The 25,565-nt window shown below is 49.8% G+C and overlaps 1 protein-coding gene across 2 annotated transcripts in view; it reads left to right on the top strand.

The window, feature by feature from the left end:
* Nucleotides 1–7,865: 7,865 nt before the first annotated feature.
* GPSM1 (G protein signaling modulator 1) overlaps nt 7,866–25,565 on the top strand; it is a 64,504-nt gene continuing 46,804 nt past the window's right edge. For both annotated transcript variants that reach the window (XM_050320015.1, XM_050320014.1), the window contains exon 1: nt 7,866–7,960. In XM_050320015.1, coding sequence (XP_050175972.1) covers nt 7,902–7,960 — 59 coding nt within the window. In that variant the 5' untranslated portion in view covers nt 7,866–7,901. The remainder of the gene's footprint in view (nt 7,961–25,565) is intronic.

The raw sequence follows: 25,565 nt of genomic DNA, 5'->3' as shown, positions 1-25,565 counted from the left end.
AAGGACACAAATGTTTGATCCCGCTGGACGATCTGAGCAAACGTTCCCGCTCATTGTGTGTGTCCCTCGAGGCGGTGCAGGTTGTTAATCACCCGTGGGGGGGGGATCGATACCACAGCCCCGGTTACACCACTGGCACATCAGCCAGAACGCTGAGAACTGCCAGGCCGGGCCACACACCAAACATCAGCAGATTAATCTGATCAATAGGTATAAACCAGAAGAGTGGTTTTGCAGATAGCAGAGCAGGTTGTCTAATTAGAGATCTGACATAATGCAGAGCAAACACTTGGTGAACGCTGCATCAGACCCCAATTTGTGTTGGAACTGCAGCGTGTTTAGACACCCTTCCTCCAGACACCACCTAAGGCAGGCTGCTCTCCTGAGAAGTTAATTGTTGCACTGTTTAATTACCTGCCTTTAAACATCACGTCTTATTTCCAGTCTGAATTTGCCTCGCTGCAAGGTCTGGATGTGCCGCTTCTTACCAGAACAAAACGCTTTCTTATTCCCAGAAATTTTCATGTCTGTGAAGTCAGCTGTGACCTGAGATTAAGTCACACCTTAAAAACCACCTAAGCAAGCAAAAACAATTCACCTGCCAGTTTTGCATCGCTCCTGGAGCTGACATTTACAGTCTTTGCTGCAGTGCTGCTCTGTGGTCTTACAGCTGGTTTGGCCTCTCACAGCCCCTTCCTTTCCACATGGGCAGCTTCATGTTGTTCTTGTCCCCAGAACAGTAAATGCAGTGATGTTTGGCTGTGCTGGAACATAGCTCCAAGGCATCCCACCCTCCCAAACAAACCAATCCCACCTCTCCCATTAATTGCTACTGCTCTGAATTCCATTTTTTAACACAAACCTTACCACTAATGTCTTCATACTCATTCTCTAGATAACTGATTAAATCTGGATTGATGAAAGTGTTGGATAACACTGTACCAAGAGTAAATCCTTTTGGACACACCAGAAATTCCTCCATCAGATAATTACTTTTAAATGCATGTTACTAATTTTTCCATCCATTTAAAATAAGCTACATTGATATCTTTTTATTTTTTTTAGGGCGTACTATTTTTAACAGAATGTCATGCGAGATTAAGTCAACTGCTTTGCAGAAGTCTATCATGTCAGCAGAATTATCTTTATTAAAACTGAACTTAGATGAAAGATTGCTTGTTTGATGGGAAGTTTTCTGGAGCGAGGGATTGACATTCCACAGACTGTGTCCCACATTAGCATGGCATTATATTTGGACTAAGGAGGCCAAAGTTACTTTGGTCACCCCATTTACTTTTCTATTTCCTAGAATTCCACAATGGGTTGGGTTAGAAAGGGCATTAAAGCTCATCCAGTTCCATCCTCTAATATGGGCAGGGACACCTCCCACTAGTCCCAGGTTGCTCCAAGTCCCATCCAACCTGGCCTTGGACACTTCCAGGGATGGGGCAGCCACAGCTTCTCTGGGCACCCTGTGCCAGGGCCTCTCCACCCTCCCAGGGAAGGATTCCTTTGGGCCTTTGAAAGCTTTCCTTGTGTTCTTTCATTTGCTCAAAACCCGGCATTAAGGGTGCAGAGAGTGTCCTGTGTGCCGGTTATCACTCCTGAAAGGAGAATTATTAAGTTTAGAAAATGCTGCTTAATGTTGCTAAGATATTCTATGAGAATGCTAAGAACAGCCTTATCTTCAAGTGGAAGAAATGCAGAAAAAAAATATGTATATCCTGCCATGACCACTGAGCAGAGCTGAGCTGTGAGTGGTGGTATTTTTTGCGCTGGCTTTCACTGCTGATTAGGAACTCGGTGGCTTCAGACCTGAGCCTGGGTGGTTTCCCTGCAGCTTTGGTGATAACCAGAACGTGCTTCCTGTCACAAAGGGCTGCTTTGGCGACTGCAGGGGCTCTGCAAGGCTGGGGCTGCTGCAGGAGCCTCGGTGACCTCGTGGTTGGTGTCACAGAGTCACTTCTCCAGCTCCTTCTCTGGTCCCAGGAGTGGCTGGGAGTGGAACAGAAACCAGCCCTGTCAGTAATGCAGGGAGTGTTGGGAAGCACTTGCAGAAGCTTGACTAAAACAATGCAATTACACTGTAAATATTGGCAATCTGCTTCAAAAACAAACCCAAACACGCTCTTAATTAATGTCATTATCTACCATTACGATTTAAAAAGGAAATAAAGCCCCCTTCAAAGGTGAAAATGTGAATTTGCCCCCCTGGGCTTTCAACTCTTACAAAAGGTTACTCCTCATTTCAATCAATGCCAATGGGAGTTTTTCCCAGACTTCCAGCAGGAGTAATTGGGTTTTTCTCTGTTGACTATTGGAAATTGAAGCTGGTTAAACAAACCCATTGCCCTCATTGTAAATACAATCTGATCACAACTCTGAGCAATAAAACTTTGATAAGGTGCCTACAAGGAACTCTCCCTATTACTGCCATCAAGGCTATAAAAATCCAGCACATTTCTGGTGAACCCCAAGAGAGGCTCCCACCACCCTGCTGGGGGTTTGGTTGAAATCCTAAGGAGGTCTCTTGGTGCAGGAACCATCGGGATGTTAAATTCTCCTGCAGGAACAGTGAGAGCTGGTGCCCCCAGGCAGTGAGGAGTAGGGAACTTCCCAAGGGATGAGAAGGAATCTTGGGGAATTCACAGCCATGGCAAAGCCAAGCTGGAACACAGACCATTCCAGTGAGCACTGCAGGAAAGGAGGGAGATGTGTGTGCAGAGCCTGTGCTGGGCTCAGCCGGGCCAGTGTCCCTCAGGAATCTGCACCAGGGCACAGAGGAGCTGGCAGGAGGCAGGGCTGGGTTACAACACCTCATCAGCTGCCTCTGCTGGGAAACTTGCTGAGTTCAAAAGCCTTCCCAGGCACTCTGTACAAACAGCCATTCTGCTCCCAGGCAAAGAGCAGCATTTCGGCAAAGAGGAGCTGCGTTTTGGCCACGAGGCACACGTGACATTGGCACAAAGACACCGGGACAGTCCCTTCTGGCCTTGCCTGAAAAATCCCCAACATCCCAGTGCCAGGCCATGGGGCTCCACTTCATCCAACTGTCCATGAGGTTGAAGGCAAGGGCATTTTCAGTGTCTCTTGGTATTTATTTAATGAAGCATTTTCAGTCGGGCTCGGAGGCTGAAGGAAGTGGATGAGCTCTGTCTCTTTGTTTGCCTCTTCCGAGGCTGAAAGAAGTGTTAATGAAGAGGAAATTCAGGGACATCAGAGACACAGGATGTATAAATATGCACAAAGCTAAGGCCAAATCCTCAGCTGCCACGTGCACCCAGACATGAGGGAATGCAACTTGGGAGAATTATTAAGGGCTTGGTGTGTGTTTTCAGGCTGCACCAGGAGAAGGGAGGGGTGGGAATAAGGTCTTACCCTGGGGTGGGGAGAGAAAGTTCAGAGCCCACTTGCAATCCTGCCCAGGTTCTGGGAAGGGGTTGCATCCAACTCTGCTGCCCAACAGGCACCTCACCCACCCCCCAACCTGGGCAGCAGAGCTCTGGGGGTGAACGTGAGCTCAGCAGTGGTTTCAGGAGTGTCTGCACACAGCTAAATTATTCAGAGCAGCTCGTTACTCAGAGCTTTTCCTGTGTGTCTGTGCTCCAAGAGGTTTTAAAAGAGACAGTCATAGTCAGCAAATCAACTCCTCACTCTCAGATGATCCTCCTCATTTCAGGTATGAATAATATTCCTGGCTGAGAGTCTCTTATTACAGGTTATCTGCAGATTGTAATAACCTTTTGTGCTTCTACTTTGGAGATGAAATAATGGTTCCTCACTGAGTCCTTCTCTCTGATCAAAGGAGCTTTGTTGCCTTAGGACCAGATTCAGGGGAAAGAAGGATTGTAAAAGCCCTTGAAAACTGTAATTCCTTTCCAGGTTCTGAAAAAAAGAAAAGCTGTGTGGCACAGCAGTTTTATTTAGACCTGTTCAATCTTTCAGAAGCACGGAGGGCTCCGTTCCCCAAACACAGACACTGAGCCTTGCTCTTAATATGTTGTTTTAAGGAAAGGAAGAGCTAAGCAGTCCTGCTGAAACCCATCCCAGTTTCCTGCATGGCTCTGGGCTGTTCTGAGCAGGCTGTTGCTGCAACTCCTGTAATTATGGTGGATGAAAATCCCAAAGCCAAAGCAAATGTTCCTGGTTCAGACAGGCCGTGTGTGGCCCCGATTTGCCTTCACACCCTCCAGGGGCATTTCTGTGATTCCCTTTTTCTTTCACAAGGCCGACTCCTCTCTTACCCATCCCCACACTGGTGTCAGGCTTCTTCAAACCACTGTGCTGGCAGCTCAGTGACACACTGAAGACCTTCAGACATTGTTCTTTCCCCAGGAGGGACGGGTAGAAGCTGCTTTGTTATCTTGACTCCACAAACTGGCAGATGGCAGCACCAACAGTGGTGTTTCCCAGGAAAGCAGCCCAGGCCAAGGCTGCCCATCATCCCCTCCCTTCCCAGCCCCCTGTCCCTTGTCTGGTGCCTCCATCTGTCCCAACAAACTGGGAAAGAACTGGATCTAGATGAAAACCACCCATTATGAGCTATCATTTCCTGCACACAAAAGGAAGTTACATCCCCTGGGGTATTCTGATATTCAAAGAGGTGCAAACTTCCTCAAAGATATGTTTATTCCCATCTAAATTCACAGCTGTGAAACTATCTGATATCAAAGCCAAGGCAAAGTTTCTTCAGTTTTGCTGTGTGGTTCTTTTTTAGTCTGGTTTAAAGTAGAACTTCCTTGCAGGCTGCCTTTATAGGGATTTAGAAAATGGAATGCTGGACAACAGCAAGGTGCTTTTGGAACCTGCCAGCTTGAGAAAAGAAGGCAGTGCAGAATACAGTGATTAATTCCAGCTGTTGCCAGAGGGAGATGAAGATTTACAGTGCCAGTTGTGCAGTGATTTCAGCTGGGGGCTGCCAGCTTGGGGAGCTGAACTGCAGAGCTCTTTTTGCACAGAAACCCCAGCAGAGGCCCCCAGCCATCCATTCCACGAGCTGCAAGAAAGATGCCCTGCTAATTAAGATGGATCTCTGTGTTTTGGAGGGAGTGCCTGGCTCTAGAGCGTGTCTGGATGATGAAGACATGGAGGCACTGGAGGGCTGTTCCTATGTCCTGGCAACCCTTAAATGGCTGGCAAAATTTACTGTGTTGACATCCATCTTGCTGTCTTCCCCTCAGCTTTCTGTGCCTTCTTGCCTCTTCCAAGTGCAGGGAAATATGATGATAGTTAGAGCCCTTCCATCTTGTGTTGTGACAGCATTGGGTAAGAATTTATAAAAGAAATCCTAAGAACTGCTCAAGAAGTGTTAAGGATCCTGCAATCCTATTATTTAGCACTGTGATTCTGCCTGTGTTTGTAAGTGGAGGTGTAGAGACACTCAGGAACTGGGAGGAACAGGATGATGAGGCTTAAGATTGCAGGAACAAAAGGTGTTGGAGGTGCAGAGGTAAACAGCATCTGACAGAAATGAACCTGCATCGCCTTTGATGGATTCTATCCCACTTTCTTTGCATCCTACCCTCTTCTTCATGATCCATTCCTCCTTTTTTTTTTTCCACTCTGCAACATCCTTTTTTCGTGTCTAAAGATTAGAGCTCCACTTCTTGATCTTATCTGAACAAATCAATTTCTTATACCTTTTTTCTCAGAGGTCACACTTGTCACATTCATCTGGAGTCTCTCTAATTGCTCCGTGTCCTTCCCAGCACACGGCACGATGTGCACACAGTTCACCAGATGAATTAGTGGGATTTCTGAAGTACTGGGGGTTCCTTTCTCTCTGTGCTCTCATAATTTGCCTGTTTCCTTGCAGCTGAGCACTGGATCCGAGTTGTGGCTCGGGCCCAAGTCCTTGCAGGGAGCTTTTTGGCATGAACATGTAGGGTTAACCAACCCCAACCCGCAGCAAAGTAATTGAATTACTTCATCTGACGAATTCAAATCTATGGTGACCTATCTGCCACTTCTAGGAGAGGAAGAAGAAGCTGAGGTTGTCAGATGATAAATTATCCATTGCAAATTCATGAATTCATGAAGGCCAGAGGGGACCATTTTGCTCTGCCCTCCTGCCTAACCCAGACCGTGGGACGTGACCCGGCGATTGCTGTGTCATTAACGTGGGAGTGACCCCTTTGCCCAGAGCTCTCTGGAATTCCATGTCTCTGGCTGCAGCCCAAACTGGAAGCTGGCCTCCACCCTCCTTTCCCTCACTCCCCTTTCCATTGTTTCATTGTTTCTCTGAAGGGCAATTCCTCTCTCTGCCCACACGCAGGGAATGCCAGCCCAGCATCCTCCGTGGCTGGGGAAGGGCTGGAACCAGTGGCAGCAGCAGCTGGTTTGCATCTTTTGCACTAATATTCTTCACTTGAAGAGGGGTTGGGGAGAGGGGGGAGGCATGTTCAAACCTACCCCCTAGAAATACCCAAATCTTTTAGGGCTGAACAGTTCCTTTTTTTTTTTTCCCCATGTGCTTGTGAAAAGCTGCTTGCACCAGGATGTTTGCTGCTGTCAGGGAAACCACAACCTGGCTAAAAACTGCCTGCTGTGAGGCACAAAGTCCCAGCCCGGCCCACAGGTTGGTGATGATCCTCCCACAGGGGCTTCTGTGGCAGAGGGATTCCTTATTTTTGGGGTGATGAGGCACCCAGGACACCATCCCACCTCCCTTGGAGAGGAGGAAACTCTGAGCTGGATGCTTTCAGCTTTCTCTGCTGTGGTTTATCTACAGGACTGAGGCTGTTCCTAAGCCGAGACACAGATCCAGGTTTGTTTATGGGGTTTTGTTTTGAATGTAAATGCCCAATCAATTAGCTCTGGGGAAAGAGGCTTTTGTGGTTTGCTAGTGGGGTGTTATTGAGGATGTTTTTTCGCCGAGCAGGATCTGGGTTTACTCTTGAGAGAGGGGTTTTCAGCAGGTCCCCAGGGTGAAACAGTCCAGTAAGCAAGTATTGCTCTGGATTCCCTCCAGCCACAGAGTTCTGTGTGTGCAGGGTAAGCTGCTGGAACCCAGAGAAAGCCACAGTTTATAACTGTGCTGCTTTGGGGGTTTCTGTGACAATGACAATGTTTAATTTGCTATTGCTGGGTAAGTGGTACTAATTTTCAGACAGGCTTCTGCTGAGTGACCAGCTCACCAACTTCCACAGGGACATCTCAAGCCTTGGGAAACAAAGGCAGCTGGATGCAGTGTTTGAGGATGAGCTGCATCCATCTCTAGATAACAGTTTAATAAATATTAAAGGTCACGAGGTTCAACAAGACAGAATTAACTGAAAGAAGCTGTTGTGGGCTGGAGGGAAACACCCCTTTTCCAGGTGGATTCCTCCCTACCAAAGACAGCAGCCAGACTTGGCTTTGTGGCTGAACCTGCTCGTGGCACAGCCCTGCCAGGTCCTGCTCCCAGCTGCTCCTCCGGGATGCCTCCAGGTGCAGACACTTCCTTTCGAAGCCAAAAAGGCTTCGGCTCAGCCAAAACTGCTTCTCCTAATCACGGATTTAAGCGGCTACACCTGGGGCGGGTCAGACACCGGTGAGGTTGGGTCACATCCCTTTGGCGATATCGCGTGTGGTGCCCTCGCCTCGCTGTCCGGGGGTGCTGTGGGAGCTGCCGGGTGAGCGGGGAGGCACCGCAGGGGTCGGGAGCAGGGAGGGTGAGGAGGTGCGAGCGCAGGGGATGCGAGCGCGGGGCGCGGGGGTGGCCGGGGCGCGGTGCCCGCAGCGCGGGGCGCCCCGGCCGGGGCTCGGCTCCCCCGTCCCACGCCGTGCCGGGCGGGAGGCAGGGCCGGGCCGGGCTGACATCAGCCGGAGGAGGGGCCTGCCCGCGAGTTTCTTTGCTCGGTGCATCACTTCCCGGCGCTGCCATACTCCGCTGCCCGCTCCCCGCCGCGGGGCCGGCGCCCATGGCGTGCCCGCCGGGCGGGGACAGCCCGGGCTCCGCCGCCCGACGCTTCTACTGCAGGTGAGCCCGTCCCGGGACGAGCCCGGTCCTGGGGAGAGCTGAGCCCCGGCGGCAGCGCCGTCCCGGCCCCGGGGCTGCGGCCACCCCCGCGGCACCGCGCTCATCCCCGCCGGGCGAGGAGCTGCTGCTCGCGTGGGGATCCAGCCCGGAGCAAACCCAGAGGAGTCGGGGGGGAAAAAAACCGCTCCGGGGCAGCTCCCGCTCGCGTTGGGTGCCCGGTGGGTGTCCTTGGAGGGATCGGCTCCTCCGCTGAAGGAGGGTGATGCTGAACGCTGGTCAGCGCTGGGTGCTCACACGGGAGGCTGGGATCGCACTGCGGAGGCTCCCGAGTCTCGGCTTTAAAACTGGGCGCTACAGGAATTCGCACAAGGCTGGAAGAAAATAGCTCCAGGCTGTTTAGCGTTCGCGGGAATGCCGTGTCTTGCCCATTCTTCTCAAGGCTGAAAGCAAAGAAGGCTAAACGAGTCACTTAAGAGGCCTCACCACGTTGTTGTTCGTGCTGTTGATCCTCGTGTTTTATTTCTCCTCTAGCAGTCACAAGTGGAGGTGATGCAGTAGCTGGACTCGAGGGGTAAAAAAAGCCAAGAATTCTTGAAGTGTATGAACTACGGCAGCTTTTCATCAGTTCTCTTTGCATGCTCTGCAATAATTAGCACCCACAGCTAGTGGGTGTTGGTTCATCAGGGCAGCAGGTGTTTCTTGGTTTTGTTGTATTATTTAGCGACTCCTGGGAAAATGAAAGGAGAATGCAGAGTTAAAAACCATTGCTCTACCTACTCTGGTGGAGCTGGATTTTAATCTGACTGAGGCTTTTTCTTTCCTTCTCTCTTTTGTTTTGCTTGGAAACTTATTGAGGACTAGATTTTGGTCCTTTCTGTGAAGGAAATTCTAGTGTGGGGCTGAGTCCTGCTAACACGTGCCTGTCCAGCACAGTGAACTCTGCTACCAGCTGTGAGGGAAGGAAAAGAGAAGAGAAAGGGGAGGCACCTCTCCTGTGGCTTATCTGGGTGGCTGTGGCAGGGTGTGTGGTGTTGGAAGTCCCTGCTGTGCTTTTCAGGCCTTGAAAATAGGTGTTGGTGGAGCCTCTGTGTCCTTACAGCGCTGTGAACTACGCTGAGAGTTTCTTAACTCCACTTGCATTGCAGTGTTGAAACTTCTGGGTTGAAGTAAATGACTCTGAATTCCATCTGGTAGGCACGTCTGGATGACAGGTGGAATCTCAGGTGACAGTTTGGGTGGTAAAGCCGTGGTGACTGCTATCAAAGCCTGGGTTTTTTGTTTGGTTGGTTGGTTTGTTTGATTTTTTATTTTGTTTGTTTGTTTGTTTTCTGGGAACATTGACTCAGGTGTAAGAACTGCAAACCCTGGACTGTCATTCCTGAGAGTTCCAGGGCCCAGTCCAGCAGTGTTCACAGAGCTCTGCTGGATTTGGCCCTTTGCTTTATGAGGCCTCTCTGGAGGCTTCTGGGTGTGGGAGGGACACATGGGCATGTCCTGGGCAAGCCATCACTGAACTGCATTGGCATCACGGAGACATTATTGATCCCCACAGAAAGAACAGCAGATGAGGCTGCAGTCGGTCCAGAAATGTATTAATCTGGCATGAGAACTCAGATAAAAGCACACCTTGTTCCTTCCTTTCCCTTCTCTGTTTTCTTGCAGTCTCTGTGTTTTCAATATCCCTGTTGGCTTTTGTAATGTTTGGAAACTTTTCTTGATTGTGTCATAAACAGTCTCCATCTCGCTCATTAGTGTCACCACAGCGAGGACCTGACCTGAATGTGCAGCAGGCAATTAGAGAGTGCTCTGAGAGGAGGCATCTTCCTCCTGCTCTGATGGGAAAACTGGCAGGCAGGAATTGCTTGGCCTTCTGACACGGAAGGCAGTGAGTGAGGGAACAACTCAGCGTGGTGGTTAAGGCAGAATGAACTGGTTTTTGCAGAGAAAATTAGAGAGAAAATCCACCATTGGGGTCAACCTTCCTCTGGAGTGGTTCCAAGGGATCATAACATGAAATATTCTGATATTTCCATGCTGCTAGTTCTTGGAAACTTTCACGACTTTTTAGGTCTGGACTCTGTATAATACTAAAAGCTCTCCTGTTTCCAGGAGGTGGTATTTAATGGTATCTGCCCCAGAGGTGAAAATTAGCACCAGCAGCAGTGCTAGTTTTGGGAAAATGCTATTAGCTTCTTCTATGGGATTGGGAAAGGGCTCAGGTGCACTACCAGACATTTTGCCTCTCTTTTCTCCATGGATCAAAGCTGAAATTGCTCAATTATTACATTGGAGAAAGCTGGTTCAGAGAAAGATTCCAATTTTATTTCTGCAGGCCCCTGCCTGATGGAGCCTGACTGCAGAAGGATGTGAAAAACAGGGCAACCATTTCTAAAATAGCTGTGCTGCATAATAGGTGGCCTGAGCAAAAAATTACATGATAGCTTAGCAGGCGGTGTTGGCAGTGCTGGTTGTGCTGACATCTCTTTTTGGGACATGTTGAACGACTCACTTGTACATTCAGCATCTGTGAGTCATCTGGTCAATCCCAACGTTGTGGTCAAGGCCAAGGTGGAGCCAAGCAGGACATTTAATCTCTACCACAGCAGGGAGAGCAAATTCATGAGACCCTTGCTCAGACCTCGGGTTTGGAGTCAGTCAGTGCCTGGCTGCTTTTTCAGGTTTCCCCAGGAGCTCGGGCATCCTTTTTGGTGTTTCTGTGTTTCCCCTCGTTGGGATGGTGGGGGGAGAAGCTCTGTCCCTGTTCCCTCTGGGTAGGGATGTGCCTCGTGCCTCTAGAGTGTGATCCTCCTGTGCCCTGTGGGTGCTGCTGCAACACAAACAGTCGTGGCTTCAGGGTGTTAATTGGACTTGTAGGTGCAGGTGGGAATGGAGCTGAGGTGATTCCCTGCCTCTTCCCTGTGCTGACTTGCACCTCACTGACTGAAGCTCTGCCAGACCTCCTGCTTGCTGTGCCTCTCCCGGGTGAGAGCTGTCCCTGTGGATGCTTTATCCCAAAATTCCGTGTGTTGTACAAGGAGCTTGTGCCAAGCAGAGTAGAAAGGGAACTCTGTGTGCTGGCCACGTGTCTGTGGCTTCTGTGGAGTTCTCTCCCGAGTCAACTGAAGTTTAAATAAGTTTGACTCATGTGTGTGTTGCCTGAGGGCACCAGTTCCCTGTGAGATAAATATTAATAATCTATTGATCACACCAGAGCCTGGCTGAGCACAGAGCTGGGTGGGGAGGTTCACTCCATGTGTGCTGGGTCCCCTTCAGGCTCCTGCTGGCTCCAGGTCTGGTCAGAGCCTTGGCTGGTGTCTGCAGCATGACCTGCTTGTGCCACGTGAAGCTCTCATGTCATGAATTTCTCTTTTCCTGGAGGATGTAGCCACTTAGGAATCTGCTTCCCCTTATTTTCAAAGTTAGGGGGACTGTGCTTATTACACCAGAGAGGATGAAAATGTGTTGTGAAGGTTGAGAAATTGATTTGTTAGAGAAGAAGGATTTTTAAAATCCTCTTTGGCTGTTCCTCTCTCGAGCCAAGTGCAGCTGGACCATGACTGCTCTGGTGATGATAGCAGAGACTTGGAGGGGATGGGAGAGTAGAAATTCCTGGGTGAAGGAGATGGGAACAGGCTGCACAGCTCTGTTGGCATTCCCCTCCTCCTCCAGTTCAGTGATGTGTCCCAGACATTGGATTTATTCCTGATATGTTACATAAACCACAGGGGAAGCCTTGCCTTGGTGGTGCCTTGAGGATGAGCAAAGTCACAGCCAGGAGCAGAAAGGTTTAAAATTGGCTCTGCTGGTAAAAGTCTGGGGAATCAGCTTCTTCCCTCCCTGATCCAGCCCTCAGGCTTGGAGGGAAACATCTGCAGCTGGCTGTGCAGATAGGAGGGGGATGTTTTTATGGGGACTACCAGAATCACTTGGTTTGTTAAATGAGAATCATCAGGATGGAAGATGCTGTTCTGCTTTAAGAGCAGTTTTATCTCCCAGTTGCTGCTCAGGTGCTCCTGGTGCTGTGTCCCATCTCTCCCATTCCAGTCCTGCTCTGTGTGTTGCTCTGATCAGCCAGCCCAGCTTCCAGAGTTCAAAGCCACTTCCCTGGTCTAAAACCCCCCTGCCAGCCAAAACCATGAAACCCAAATTCCTCCTGCTCTGGGCACTCAGGCTGCACATCCCAACCACAAAGTGGGGCTGTGGAATTCTGAGCCCGGGCTATTTATTGTCAGTTGGGAAAGCTTTCCATTGACTGAGCTGCTCCCTCCCTAAAGATACTTTTAATGAAATTTTATTTGGCAGATCTGACTTTCTAACTGGCTTAGTTTTAACTGGTGTAAATGGGATTATTAATTTTTTTTTCTGATGAAAGAAAAGTAGGAATAATTTTGTTGGAAGGCTACTTAACATTCAGAGTCACCTCTGTCTGGTGTTTGATGTAATAAGCTGATAGAGTCTATTAAAAAAAAAAAAAAGCCAAAAAAATCTCCCACAGCCAGAAAGTCACAAGTTCTTGGTGAGGAGAAGGGGAAAGGGCCAAGGCTGCCTCTAGTTTGGAGCTCTCTAAACAATGCCCAGCATTGTTATGCAACTATCTAGGGAAGGAAGTGAAAAATTATCATTACAGTGCAGTTTCAAGGGCAATATTAAATGAGCAATTTGCAGCACAACCCTGTACTTAAGTGACTTAACTGGCTTCTCCCAGGATAAAATTAACAGGGCTGGTAAGGGCAATAGCCATGACCTCTCTTCCCACCAGGAGTGGAGCAAATACAGGCTCTTTTTGGAACTGAATCTGAGCCTTCAAAGTGAGCAGCCAAACCCAAGCCAGTGCAGTGGCCTGATCCTGTAAGTGCCTGATTCATCCCTGTCCCACTGAAACCTGGGAAAGGGGAAGGAAGCCTGTCCTGAGGCATCTTATGGATCCTTAATTCAGTGGAAGGAATAAAAAGACCCTCTGCAAGTCCCCAGGCACTGGAGCAGCAACACAAACCCTGAATGAATGGCTTGGCAGGCAGTGCTGCTGTCTGATCACAGGGTAGGAGCAAATAGCTTAAAAATCATCTGCTATTCCCAGTTTTCTTTCAGCAGGAGGATTTTGCCCAAGGATGCCAGCACTGGAACCACAGGACTTTCCTTTCCAGCTCGGAGATCAGACAGGGTATATCTGAAGAACCTTCACCTTCTGTGTAAATCAGTAGCTCTGTGCACCTGCTACACCTGAAGGGATTTTTTTGGAAGGGGAATATTGGATTGGCTTGGTTCCCTTCATGCTTTTCTGTTACCTTTCCATTTACACCCTCTGGAACAGCTGGAGGGGCTCTTCCCTGGGAGTTTGGGGCTAATGCAGGGGAAAGACTTCTAAAATGGCTTGAAATGGGGGGAAAACACCTCTGTTACACTAATAACACAACTCAGTGTAGAAACCATTTCATTTGGAGCCCTGGGAGCAGATGTTTTGTCTTTGGCAGCTGCTTTTAAAAAATGCATGGCTGGAGCTGGGAGCCATCCCTCGGTTGCTGCTGCAGATTGCTCTCTGAGCCGGGGAAGATGAGGCTGTTGCTGTGCTCCTGGGAGGCAGCTCTGCACACACACATGGTGTGCCAGGGCTCCTCTGCTGCCCTGGGGATCCAGCTCCATTCCCCTCCCATGCTCTGGCTGCCAGGGAGCAGAGCTGGCTCCTGGGAAATCGGTTCCTGGCTGGATGCTGGGCAGAGCTGGCTGTGGAAGTGGGACCAGCTGCTGATCTGTGATGGGATCCCCAGGGCAGCTCCTCGATTTGCAGCCTCTCTGGGGCTCTCCTGCCCCTGGGAGCCTGGGAGGAGGGACTCCTGCTGCTGAGTCTGCTCAGGGAGACCAGCTTGGCCATGGGCAACACAAAGAATTCATCCTGGTGCTGAGCTCCCAAGGGGAAGCTCCATCCCACAGCTGGGACAAGCAGGAGGTTTCTCTGTGTGTGTGTGTGGTGCTGATTAACAAGGCTTCACAGCCTCGTGTGTTTACAGATGGAATGGAGGGTTTGCTGTCCCAGGTGGCTTCCCAGTTCTGTGTTTCCAGGACTTTCCTGATCAAATCCCTCCTGTGATTTTTGCAGAGCACTGGGCTGTATTTGCTCACAGCAGGTGCCATTTTTTTGTGTTTAAGAAAAGACTGGAAGTGGCACTCAGTGCCATCCACGGTCTAGTTGACAAGGTGGTGTTAGGTCAGAGGTTGGACTTGATGATCTCGGAGGTCTTTTCCAACCTTTTTGATTCTGTGATTTCTGCTGGTACCTTCCTGGGCATTTTGGTGCAAATTCTGTGACTTTCTGTGCTCTGGAGCAGCTCGAGCCCAAATTAACTATGGGGCAGGTTTCTGCTGGGATCCAGGATGCAGAGTTGAGGTGGCTCTTTGTGCACTCCATCTGTGCAATATCCATTCATGCCTGAGGAGACCTGGAAAGTGCCGATTAATGTTCATCTCTCTGGGCTATTTGTTAATTCCTGTTACTCCTGGTTTGTATTGCTGTGCTGAGTGGATCCTGGCAGGATTACATCCCTTCCAGGGGTTCAGATTGCTTGGTAAACATCAGGATTTTCTTGCAGCCTTTCTGGGAAATATTGTTCCTTTTTTCAAGGGGGGGAAATTGTAGAGTCTTCGGGGTGAAAGAGAAGAGAGGTGGCAAAGCTGGGAGCTGAATGTCCTGGCTCCTTCTCCTTCCCTTCAGCACTTCCTTACTTAATTTAAGAAGGGAGAGAGGGACACGGAGAAAATCCTGCAAGTTAAATTGCATAAGTGAGTGGAGTTCCTGGGTGCTCTGCCTTTGGGGTGTGGTGAAAGATGGAGGGGGGAAAAAAAGCCACACATCTGTTACAGTCAGGCAGGAAGCATTTGGGATGGGCAGGAGCTGCCAGTGCTTTGAGGAGGATCTTGTCATCACTGGACTCCAGCAATGCTCTTCCAGTTACCACATCACAGCTGGTGCAGCCTCAGGAACAGCCCCTTTTTCAGCAACTATCTGCAGAGATCTGTGTGGAGAAAATGCTCTGGGGATTTCATTTTGCTGCAAAACACAGAGGCCCATCAGAATCAGCTTGTTCATCAGCCAGGCTTTCTGCAGCAGGAAGGCAGGGATACAAACCACCAGCAGATGAATTCGGCAAATGGAAATATGGAGCATCGAAAGCCACGTGTGTTTCTCTTCCCCCCTGTGACAAATAAGCCCTTCTGGTTTCCCCAAGCAAGGAGCAGCTTGGGAAGCCCATGTGCCAACACCTTCTGGAGAGTGAGTGTGGACTGACATCCACAAAGGCAGATGAGTGTCCTGGGATTGTGATACTCCACTCATACCTCGAGGCATTTCCTGGTCTCTGAGTTCAGCTGAGTGTCTGAGCTCCTGCCTGGCTCTAAATAATAAAACAGATGAGTTCACTGTGATGTGCCCAGAATTTCAAGGCCACAGCCCTTGGCCAGCTCTTGCATGAACTGCTTCCATCAGGGCAGTAATCCAGGAAACTACAAGCACGAACTGGATGGTTGATGGATGTCTGTGGTTTGGTGCTTTCCTGGGTCAGGTCCTGGGAGGAGGGAAGGCTGTTGTTCTATCTGTGTTCATCCCTTGGATGTGCAGGCAGGGAGTGCAGACTGAGTGTGCCAGCAGGGCCCACAGGCTCTGAGGAGATGGGGGGTCCACAGGGAGCTTTGTCAGCATGGTCAGCTGTCCAAGGGGTTAATAACAAAGGGGCTGAAAATACCCATTTTTTTCCCTCTGCTGCCCTGGAAGAAAAGGAAAACTCACTCTGCAAAATGTATGTTTTCTTCACTAAAACCACCCTTTGGCATCAGTGTTTGTGGCAGAAAGTTGTCATCAGCCATGCCAGTTTTGCAGGTACCTGTGAGATCAGATCTTGCACAAGGATGAGGAGCGAGCAGAGAACTGGGGTGTGTCCTGCCCTCGGCTCCCCACGCTGAGCCAGGTGATTCTTCTGGCATGGAAATCTCTTTCTGAGGGACCCTGGGTGAGGTTCTCCCCAGCCTTGGATTCCCTTCAGGCTTGCTGAAGCGGGTTCTAACTCCAGCCACGTGCAGAGGGCAGAGCTCACCTGCCCAGCCCAGGGCAGCGGTGTGAGCAGCAGCCTTGGCAAGGAAAGGCAAGGCAAGGCAGGAGATGCTTTGCAGACCTGGCTCCCAACAGAACTGAGTCATTTGTCGAGGCTGACGGCTCTGGGAGCTGCTTGCCTGAGGCAAGCGTGGCACACAGACAGGAGACTGTGAGAATACAGCTATCTATACACACAGAGGAGAGAAAAGTAACAGCTCAGAACATGTGACTGGAATCAAAGAGGAAAAAAAAAAAAGAATTCCCAATTAAAACCGTGCGTGTTGGAGGGTGTAACTGCTCCTGAAAGGTTCCTGGAGGATGTTTGTGCAGCACAAATGCAGCCACTCCAGAATGCCCTGGATTAAGACAGGCAGGCTCTTCCAGCACGTGAAATCCGTGTGGAAGTTGTGCTGTTCCTGCCTGGCAGCAGCTTTCCCAGCCCATCACCCCTATGGCTTAAGGTAAGAACTGTCTTGTCACCTGTCTCCTCCTCCCTGTTGCTGCTCCCAAAGCACGTTTCTCTGTGCAGCCTGGTGCTGTGCCATGTCTGTCTTTCCCTACTGGATGATGGTGATGTCTCTCTGCAGGAGCAGAGATTTTTTTTTTTTTTTTTCCTGGAGACTTGCATTATTCAATTGTCAGGAGAGATGAGCTCCCTGGATTTGGGCAGGTCTGTAATCCTGGTGCTGTATCCTTTCTCTCACCAGTGTGAGGCAAGAGGGGAGCAGTGAGTTCCTCCAGTGCTCCAGAGCATCAGCCTGTGGTCTTCATAAAGCCACTGCAATACCTGCAAGAAGGAGCTACCCTAAACCTAAAACAGGTCTGTGGAGAGGAATCTTCTTGCTGTATTTGAAAAGACTCTCCGAGAAACACGATGTTTACACAGATTAATTCCTCCTGTGGAAGAACAGGACCAGAGCCCGTTTCACAGATGCAAGGACCATACCATGCTTTGCTCTCCATGGCATGCTCATATCACAATGTGTGCTTTCCTGCTGTTTACACACTGACTGAACTGCAGGAATGCCACAGTGTTGGAGCAAAACCTGCCGTGGGGTGTGGGGAGGAGCCGGACTTGCCTCCCCGCACCGGGTTTGTGCAGACGTGCCAAGCGTTTCCAGGGTGGATGTTACCCATGGAAGTGCTAAAAATCCGGGAGAATGTGGTGGAGGAGTCAGCCACACAATCCTCTGGAAGCAGGGGAACCAGCCTGCAGGGTGCTGGAGCTCCAGGGTTCCCTGCAGGGGCAGCAAACACCCACCACAGCCGGTGCGAGACGGTGGGGCTGCTCTCCTTGGATGAGCCGAGTGTGTCATTCTCACCTGGCATGGGAACTGCTTGGCTTTCTGGGAATCCTGCCACGCTTGCAGATTGATGGGATGCATAGATTTTTCCATAACGCCGTGGAGAACCCAAAAGCACTTCTGGTGCTGCTCTGCTGAGTCTGATTTTGCACAGAGGAGCTGCAGGAACAGTTTACAGAGATGCTGGCAAGGGCTGCAGTGGACACCTGGCTGATATCTGAGCTCCTGGGGAGCCTCTTTCCTGGTTTTTCAGACAGATGTGGAGTATTATCTTTACAAAACCCAGAGGGATGCCCTGTGGCTGCATGGATGTCAGGGAAAAGGGCTGTGTCCTGTGTGAGCTCTCACACAGTTGGCCGAGGCAGCCTCTTAAATCCACGAGTGGCTCTGGGCTGATGTCTGATTTTTGGCACCCCTGGAATTTTCAGGAAGAACACAACAATGCTTTTAACAGCCCTCAGAGCAAGAGACAGCTGCAGAAAAACAATGTAGAATGGGTGCAATCTGCTCTGCTGCAGCTTTGCCAACAACACTCTGTCCCAGTGCCTGGCGTCGCTTCAGCCTGGCCACGAGCTCTGCCCACGTGCCCTGGGCGACCCAGCAGAGGCACCTCTGTGAATTCCTCTGCTTTGGGCACAGAGGGCTGTAATCACCAAGAAAGGAACTGTCAGGGGCTCTGGCTTGATGTCACCCTCCTCACAGGCTTTACCAAGTTGTCGTTCGAAAAAGAAGCTGCTGCTTGTTTGGATTCACTGGACTTGTTTGGTTCCTGCTATTTGCTTTCCAGTGACTTCTTTAGAAAGATGAGGGTTGTCTAGTTCTGTCACTAAGGTCACATCCACACCCCTTTCAGGAGTGAGTGCTGGTGCTGCAGAGCATTCTCAAAATCCTCTTGGTGAGCTGTGATCGCTCAGCATCTCCCTGGCCCAAAGCCTGGATGGCCCAGGATCAGGGTGTGAGTTCTCTGATGGATCCCAAAGGCCCCTCTCTCTTGGACTGCAACACTTGGCTTGGGGCAGACGGAAGCAGATGAGACAGGAAGGGAACAGAACCAAGTTGGCTGTAGGTTGCTGTGGAGTCAGTGGAAAAAACCCTGGTGTGAACTTTGTCATCGTTTCCTTTTGCGCTGCGTGGCGATGACGATGCCTTTGCTGTCCCCTGGGTGTGATCAGCGCTTTGCAGGGGTCTGTGGGCAGGAAAGAGGCAGCGTGTGGGGAGTGTGTGCAGCCTCCAGCTGCTGCAGGAGGGTTGGGATGAGGTTGGGCATGAGCAGGGAGCTGGGACAGGCAGAGGTAAGGAATTGTGTTCCAAGCTCTTCAGAAGGTTTCCTTCTCACCCTCCTTGAAAGCAAAGTTCTCCTCACTCAGTCCCCCTTCAGAGTAATCTTGATCAGTTCATATGCTTGGTGGATTTATAATAATTTTTTTTTTCATTTGGGAGTCAGAACATGTTTTAATGAATTAATTTTCAAATCGGTATCTCCTTAATCGTAATTTCCTTAGACCCTGGGAAGTATTTGCATCTTATAATTTAAGTGCTTTGAAACTGGCTATCAAATGAAACTTAACCAGGATGAGATGAAATCCACATTTGCACCTTAATCTCGTCTGAGCATTTTCAAGTGCTGGAAGTTAATTACATCCATCAGGGTCCTTTGATATTTGAGTAATTTTGGAGCACAAAGACAGAAATTTGTGCTCGTTGCCTCTTAGAGATTTCACTCCTCAGATGACACAGAAAAATTTCATTGTGCTCTCTGTTCTTCCTGTGGGTCCAGCTGCATTTGTGGGAAGGGTTTGGTACATGGAATCAGGATAACTGTTCCCTGTGCATAATTTATTGAGAGCCCAATCCTTCCAGGTTTCCAGAGGCCAAGAGCATCTTCAGCTCCTGGAGTTGGAGGCATCTGCAGTTATTGTTTGGCATCATGCTGAGCTGGTGGCACGAGCTGTGTGAGCACCCTTGCCTGATGGATCAGCTCCACTTGGCACTCCTGGGGGAGGACCTGGAAGAGGTGCTGGGAGCCAAGGGCTCCTGGGTTCCTTTCCATTCCCTCCAGCTGACTCACAGCAAGGCAAAATTTGCCCCCAGTGCCTTTAGCTGCCTTTTCACAAAATGAGGGAATTGCTGCCCTCTCACCTCTGCAAAATATTTTGGGGTCCTTAGGTTGAAAAGTTACTGCACCCATCAACTCATCCTCATGAGCTGCCTCACAAAATGCTCCTAAACCAGCAAATAACTCCCATCTGCCTTCCATTGCCCACATCCCCATGGATCAAAGCCACAGAGGTTGTGTAAGCAGGGGAATGCTGGATGACTTTTGCTTTCAAGCAGGCGGTGGGGAGTTGGGATTTGAATTTCTGACAATGACGCAGCTTGTTGGAGCCTTTATGCATTGAAATGGGGTCTCATTCAGTGCTGCTAATAAGAGGGTAAATGCAGCTAAATACAGCTGTCTTCCTCGCTGTCATTTGGTATTTATTAGCAAATATGCAGTGGAATTGAATCCCTTGTAAGTACTCTGCAGCTAATGGTAGATAGCAATTAGCTGAAATGACTACTGTGAGCACTGGTGCTGCCTCAGTGAGGGGAAGAGGAAATCTGGAGCCAGCACACACAGCCAGCAGCTTCCAGAACTCCCTGGAGTTCTCCCCTCTGGATTCTCTGTTTCACGCCCTGAGCAAAAGACTGCAGTGAAAAATCGCTTCGTGTGGGTAATCCCTGGAGCTCCAGCTTGAGCAAACACCTCCCCAGCAGCAATAACTGTGTGTGGATATTCTTATTTTCAGCTCAGGGGTCACCGAAGAGGACTCTCTGCACTGCTCCTACCAGTGAAAGTGGGTGGAGGGGAAACCTTCTCCCCTCCAGATGTGCTGGTGACCCCGAGCTGCACAGATGTGAAAGTGACCCAGGCACTTGAACCCAGTTCAGGAGCAGGGGAGGGCAGAGTGCAGCATTCACAGCTTCATCTTTGGCCTCTTCCTCTCCAAACAAAACAGGAGGTTTGTTTCCTTCCCCTCACTAATGAGGTGACTCGTAGGTGAGAGCGTTCCAGGGGTTCTGCCCTCTGACTGGAGGGGGAACCAGCTCCTGTGTGCTGGTTTCAGACTTCCAAAAGTAGTTTGCATCAGGCTGATTTCATGTGTATATCTTGACTTGGCTGTCCCCTTCCCTGCCAGCCCGTGTTTGATAGGGTGCCTTGCAGGGAAGCTGCTTGTCAGGAGGGGATCAGTGCTGGGGACCTGGGGTGGGAGGGCAGGGGGGGCAGAGCTGGCACAGGGCACTGCTGGGCACGCTGCACCACAGCTGGGCTGGGGAGGGAGATCATTCATTGAGTATTTTCATTAGTCCCCTCCCAGCTTGCTACTGGGCATGTTGATGATATGGAGCAGCACAGGGGAGGATGAGTATGGAGTAATGGTTGGAGATCGATTGGAAGGTGTGGTGTTGTGGCAGTGATGATATTTAATGGTAGGAAGTTGAAAATCTGTGTATTTAGGGACGAGTAATAAGATTTTCTTCTCAGAGATTGAAGCTTCTCATTCGTGAGCGAGAGGGGAGAGAGAGCCAGGTGTGGATGTGTTGGTGAGAGAATGATGTGAGTGCCCAGGCTGGGGTGAGGAAAGTGTCACTTGATGAGCAGTGAGGACCCTGCCTGGGGCAGAGTAAGCAGAGAGACACTGCCCTAAACACCACTATGAGAGTGCCCCTGGCAGAGAAGAGCAGCTCAGTCTGGCTTGCTGTGCTGGCCCGAGGCTAAAAAGGATATCAGCTCACCGTGAATAAATTTACCCTGTGATTCTGGGCCAGCTTTCCTGGTGTGGGCAAGCCCAGGAAAACATTCGGACCCGTTGTCAGCAGGATGGGCTTTGGCCCAGGGGAAGCTGAGCTGGTTCCTGTGGGCTGTGAATTCCTTCTTTTGTGACCCCTGAGGGGGTTTGAACAGCCCTGCCCTGGCTGTGTTACCTGGTGGTTCAGAATCATCAGCTCAGGTGCAGGAGCTGAGTGAGGGCTGGAAAAGGAAATTGCTGAAGGGGAATAATTCCCAGCTTGATTAACTTGCAGCAGGTCCTTGAAGAAAGTAATTATTTAAATGCATATTTAGTTAGTTAAACCAGTGAATATGCATTTCCACTGAACACCTGGTAAACGTGATTCCTTTTTGGTCGGGGGAAAAAATGTTTAATTGCCCCTGTCATCAGTGCTCTAAAATGACATTTATTTTTGAATAAAACTGAATTAGATTTATCAGCGAGCGAGATGCTAAAATTGTAAGTAAGATGCTAAAATCTGTTGCTTCACTGATTCGTATCAATAGATCTACTAAGAGGGATTTTTTACTACTGTTGATGTTTCTGATGTGTTTTTTTTCCCTACCTTACCTTCTGTCTAAAAGTTTGGGCTTTATTCCTGACTTTAGAACTACAGCAGCTGTGATTGGGAATGAGTTTTGCAGTCACCCCCACTAATATGAATTAAATATCTATAAATATCTTTCCTTTCCTCCCCTTTTTTTTTTTTTTTTTTTGAAGGCAGTTTCACCTTGCTGGGATGATGAGGTTCTCTTGCCCTTCTTTTTCCACCTACCTGGAGTGGAGCAGGGCTGAGAGGTGGGAGCTTGGGGTCAGTGCACATCCCACCATCCTGCACAACAGCTCTTGGCTGAATGCAGCCTGCCCAGTTGTTTTCCAGCCTAACAGGCTGTGATGTTGTCCATGCAGTGTTATTTTCTTGGAATGTTTGGCAAGGGAGAGCAGGGTGTTGGGAGGTCTGGCTGTGGCTCCACGCTTTTGTACTCACCTCTTTAGTGGTGTTCCCCCTCTGGGGACCTGTATCATCACACAAATCCTAATTAGAGTGCTTGGACAGCAGTCACGGTGATGATTGTTAATGGCACTGGTAACACCTTGTGCTGTTGCCTTTGTTTCTCCCTTGGCAGTGTCCTTGGCATCCCCAGGCCCTCCCTGCCTTCTCCAAATTGTTGTTTAAAACCCTTGATGTGTGAGAGTCTTTGTCTTTTCCTTGTGCCCCTTTTGTGAAGGCACATTTCTGCTCTTTAATCCTTCCAGCGAGCTTGCCAGCAGCCAAAAGGCAATCTGTGCTTCATCCCATCATTAGCTGCTGTCTGACAGTGATCAACGACCTGGGCAAATCTGCTCCTTCAGGGCGGGAGCTGCTCTTCCCATTCTCAGCGTTTTCTGCCTTCAAACAGTTATCCTTTCAAAAGGAAGTTAAGGAGGAGGGAGGGAGGGAAAGGAGGCCCTGCCCTGTGTTGGATTGGGAAGAGATTTCCTCCTCTCACCTCATGGTGGGAGGTCACCCCTTTCTGCCTCCTGAGTGTCCCAAACAACATCCATTCCCAGGTTGGAGAGTCCCAGCTGTTGCATTGATGGGGACCGAGTCATCTGCCAGTGTTGTGCCTCTTACCCATCCCCCTGGCAGAATTCCAATGTTTGTGGCCAAACATTGGGTTTATATTTGGCCTTTTACTGCTTTTTTGCTGTGCTGGGGGTGAAAAGGCTGAGTGTGGTGGGAGGACCGTGTTGAGGAGCCCCAGTGTCTCAGCTGTGGATGAGCAGCTTGTGTTCTGCAGTGTCTCTTCTGAACTGCACCAGGTGGCCAAGCCCAGCTCCTCCAGCCTGTCCTGGTGATCTGCTGACTTGGGACAACTGGAATCTTCTTTCCTGGTATTGACACCTGAGCAGCAGGCGCTTGCTGAGGTGATCCAGGCCCGGGCGTGTTGCCTGTGTGTCAGCAGAGGACAATCTTCCTACCCCAGGGCTGGGAAGGCAGCAGGTTGTGCCACAGGGATGGTTTTGGAGCCCATTTACATGGGCAAGGTGGGATCTACCTTCTCCTGCTTTTCCCCAGTCTGAGGACTGCTGGGATCATTCCTGGAACTCCCAAAGCTCCCTGGGTGGCAGATGGATGAGGCCTCTTTGGGGACTGATGGATTAGTAAGTGCTGTGCCCAAAGGTGACCTTCTTTAGGAGGAGCCCTGAGCTCCTCACCTGACAAGGACAGGTTTGTAGCAGCAGGAGCCCTTCTTGCTCCTGGAGCAAAGAGGCACCAGCAGGAATAGCTGATGGAACCCAAAGGAAAAGTGCTTTGGGAAGAGACCAATCCAGAAAGGAGGGAACTGCTTGCCTGTGATCATCTTGAAGCCTCTTCTAGGAACCTTTTTCTTGGGCAGTGCTGAAAATACGTGAATGAACCAAGATACTGTTCTTGGAATTTGGCTGTGAACTCACCTATCTGCTGCAACAGTGGATCAAAGATGTTGGATTTCTAAGAGGAAAGAAGACACTGCTTTCTGATGAAGTGAAAATTGGAGACCAGTTGAAAGCTGGAGAGCAGTTCACATTGCATAGATGTGAAGATGCCATCAGCATCTTCCAAAGCTTGGATCCTGCCTGCCTGCAAAATTGTTCCAAGCAGACCTCAGCCCCACTGCTTCCTTCTGCCAGTGGGTTTGGAGCTCTGGGTTTATGCTCAGGAAATGCACAGCCTGCAGAAGAAGAGGTAAGAGAGGGCTTGGACCCTCTGCAGTGTTTCCTCACTGAGTGTTTCCCCTTTGCTGGCCTGCCAGGGTGGTTCAGGTTCACCCTTTTAGCCAGTTTTTTTAATGGGCAGTTGATCTGTGGCCTCTGGAAGCTTTTTAAAGCGAAGCTTTAGTGTGCTTGAGTTTGTTCATTGACCTTTAGTTGATTCCTCTGCCCTGGGCGTTGTTCCTGAGTGCTTTTAAGCCTGAAATGATTGAACTGCAGGCAGAGGTGCTTCCCAGAGTAGCTCTGGCTGTGTGGGAAGGGCAGGTGGGTTTTACAAGTGGGCTGTGTTCCTATAAATAGCTGCCATCCTTGCCTGTTGTCCCTTTAGGAGGCAGCAAAGGCTCGGCAGAGTGTGATGCAGGGAAAAAAGCTCCCCGTCCCTTCCCCTTGTTTGCTCAGGTCCCAATCCGAGCAGTGATGTTAATTAGATAAGTCAGATACTCCGCAGAGCAGCCTGTTCAAGGACAAACAGATTTTAATTAAGGGCTGTGTGAGCTGGAAGGTCGTGGCACTGCCTTGTGCCTGAGCAGTTACTATGGGAACACCGGGAAAGCACCCAGGGAGTGTGAGTGTGTGTGAGTGGATCAGAGTGTGGGTTCCAGGGCACAACATTCACTTTGGGACGTGGCAAACGCGGCCCGAGCGAGATGCCACCCTCGGAGTGTGTAATTGGGTTTTGGCGCTGTGGGAATGGGAACCTTCACTTCAAGCTGTTTAAAATCACACCAGAAGTTTGATCCAAGCTGCACAGCAACGCCAGGAATTAGGGAAATTGGTCCCCAGCTCAGATTTTGGACTGTTTACAGTTGGTGAACTCAGTTTCTCAAAGAGAACCTGGGTAAGGGAAAAGAGTTTTGTTTGTGCTGAAATTTGAACTGGAATCAGTTTGAAATTTTGCTTCTGTCTCTGCCATCTTCTAACTGGAATCCAGCGTTAATTCCTGTGTTAGCAGCTCGTTGCTGCATTTCAGGTCCTCCCAAGATTCATCTCCTCTAAGCTGCCTGAAGTTAATCCTGCTGATTTGAGTACAAGGTGTTCCTTGTCTTTCTTCAGCCCCAAGCCTCGTCAATACCTGATGATGGCAGTAAATGACTCTAGTGATCTACAAGCCATGGGTGTGCCTTGGGACTGATGGAAGTTTGGTGTGATCCCCAAGCTCATTCTTACTAATTTTTCCTGTGGTCTAGCAAGAGGATCAGCAGAGAGAAGTTAAGCATTTTTAGTATTAATATTTTTATTTCCTCTATCAAGCAGAAGTTGAGGCAGGGCCTGATGCTGCACTGGCACCACAAGCAGCTTTCTTGTGTAAATAAAATAACCACTCAAATGTGGGCCTTGCAGTGAGCTTGGAATCAAACATTTGTGTGGGAGTTTGAGGTGGGAGCTCACGGGAGCAGCTTCACAATCCCCTTGTCTCTTGTTCCTTGGTGGTTTGGGGGACAAATGAAGAGTGAGGCAGGAGAGGTCACAGGTGTGTTGGGAGGGAGAGGCTGAAACCATCTCTTTTGCTGATTTTTTTTTATTTGGACAGTCTTTATGGGCTGCCCTGCTCTGGAGGAGGCTGTGGGGCTGCCAAGCCTTGGGAGTTTGGAACCGTGTGGAGCCGACTCAGCAGGGAGATTGCCAAGCAAATGGGGTTGGATTTCAGGCAGTTTATGCTCAGAGAGGACCTG

This window comes from Myiozetetes cayanensis, unplaced genomic scaffold (assembly GCF_022539395.1).
Source record: "Myiozetetes cayanensis isolate MyiCay16 unplaced genomic scaffold, myiCay2020 scf23, whole genome shotgun sequence".
In the NCBI taxonomy this organism is placed as follows: Eukaryota; Metazoa; Chordata; class Aves; order Passeriformes; family Tyrannidae; genus Myiozetetes; species Myiozetetes cayanensis.
This window is presented reverse-complemented; position numbering and strand designations above follow the sequence as displayed.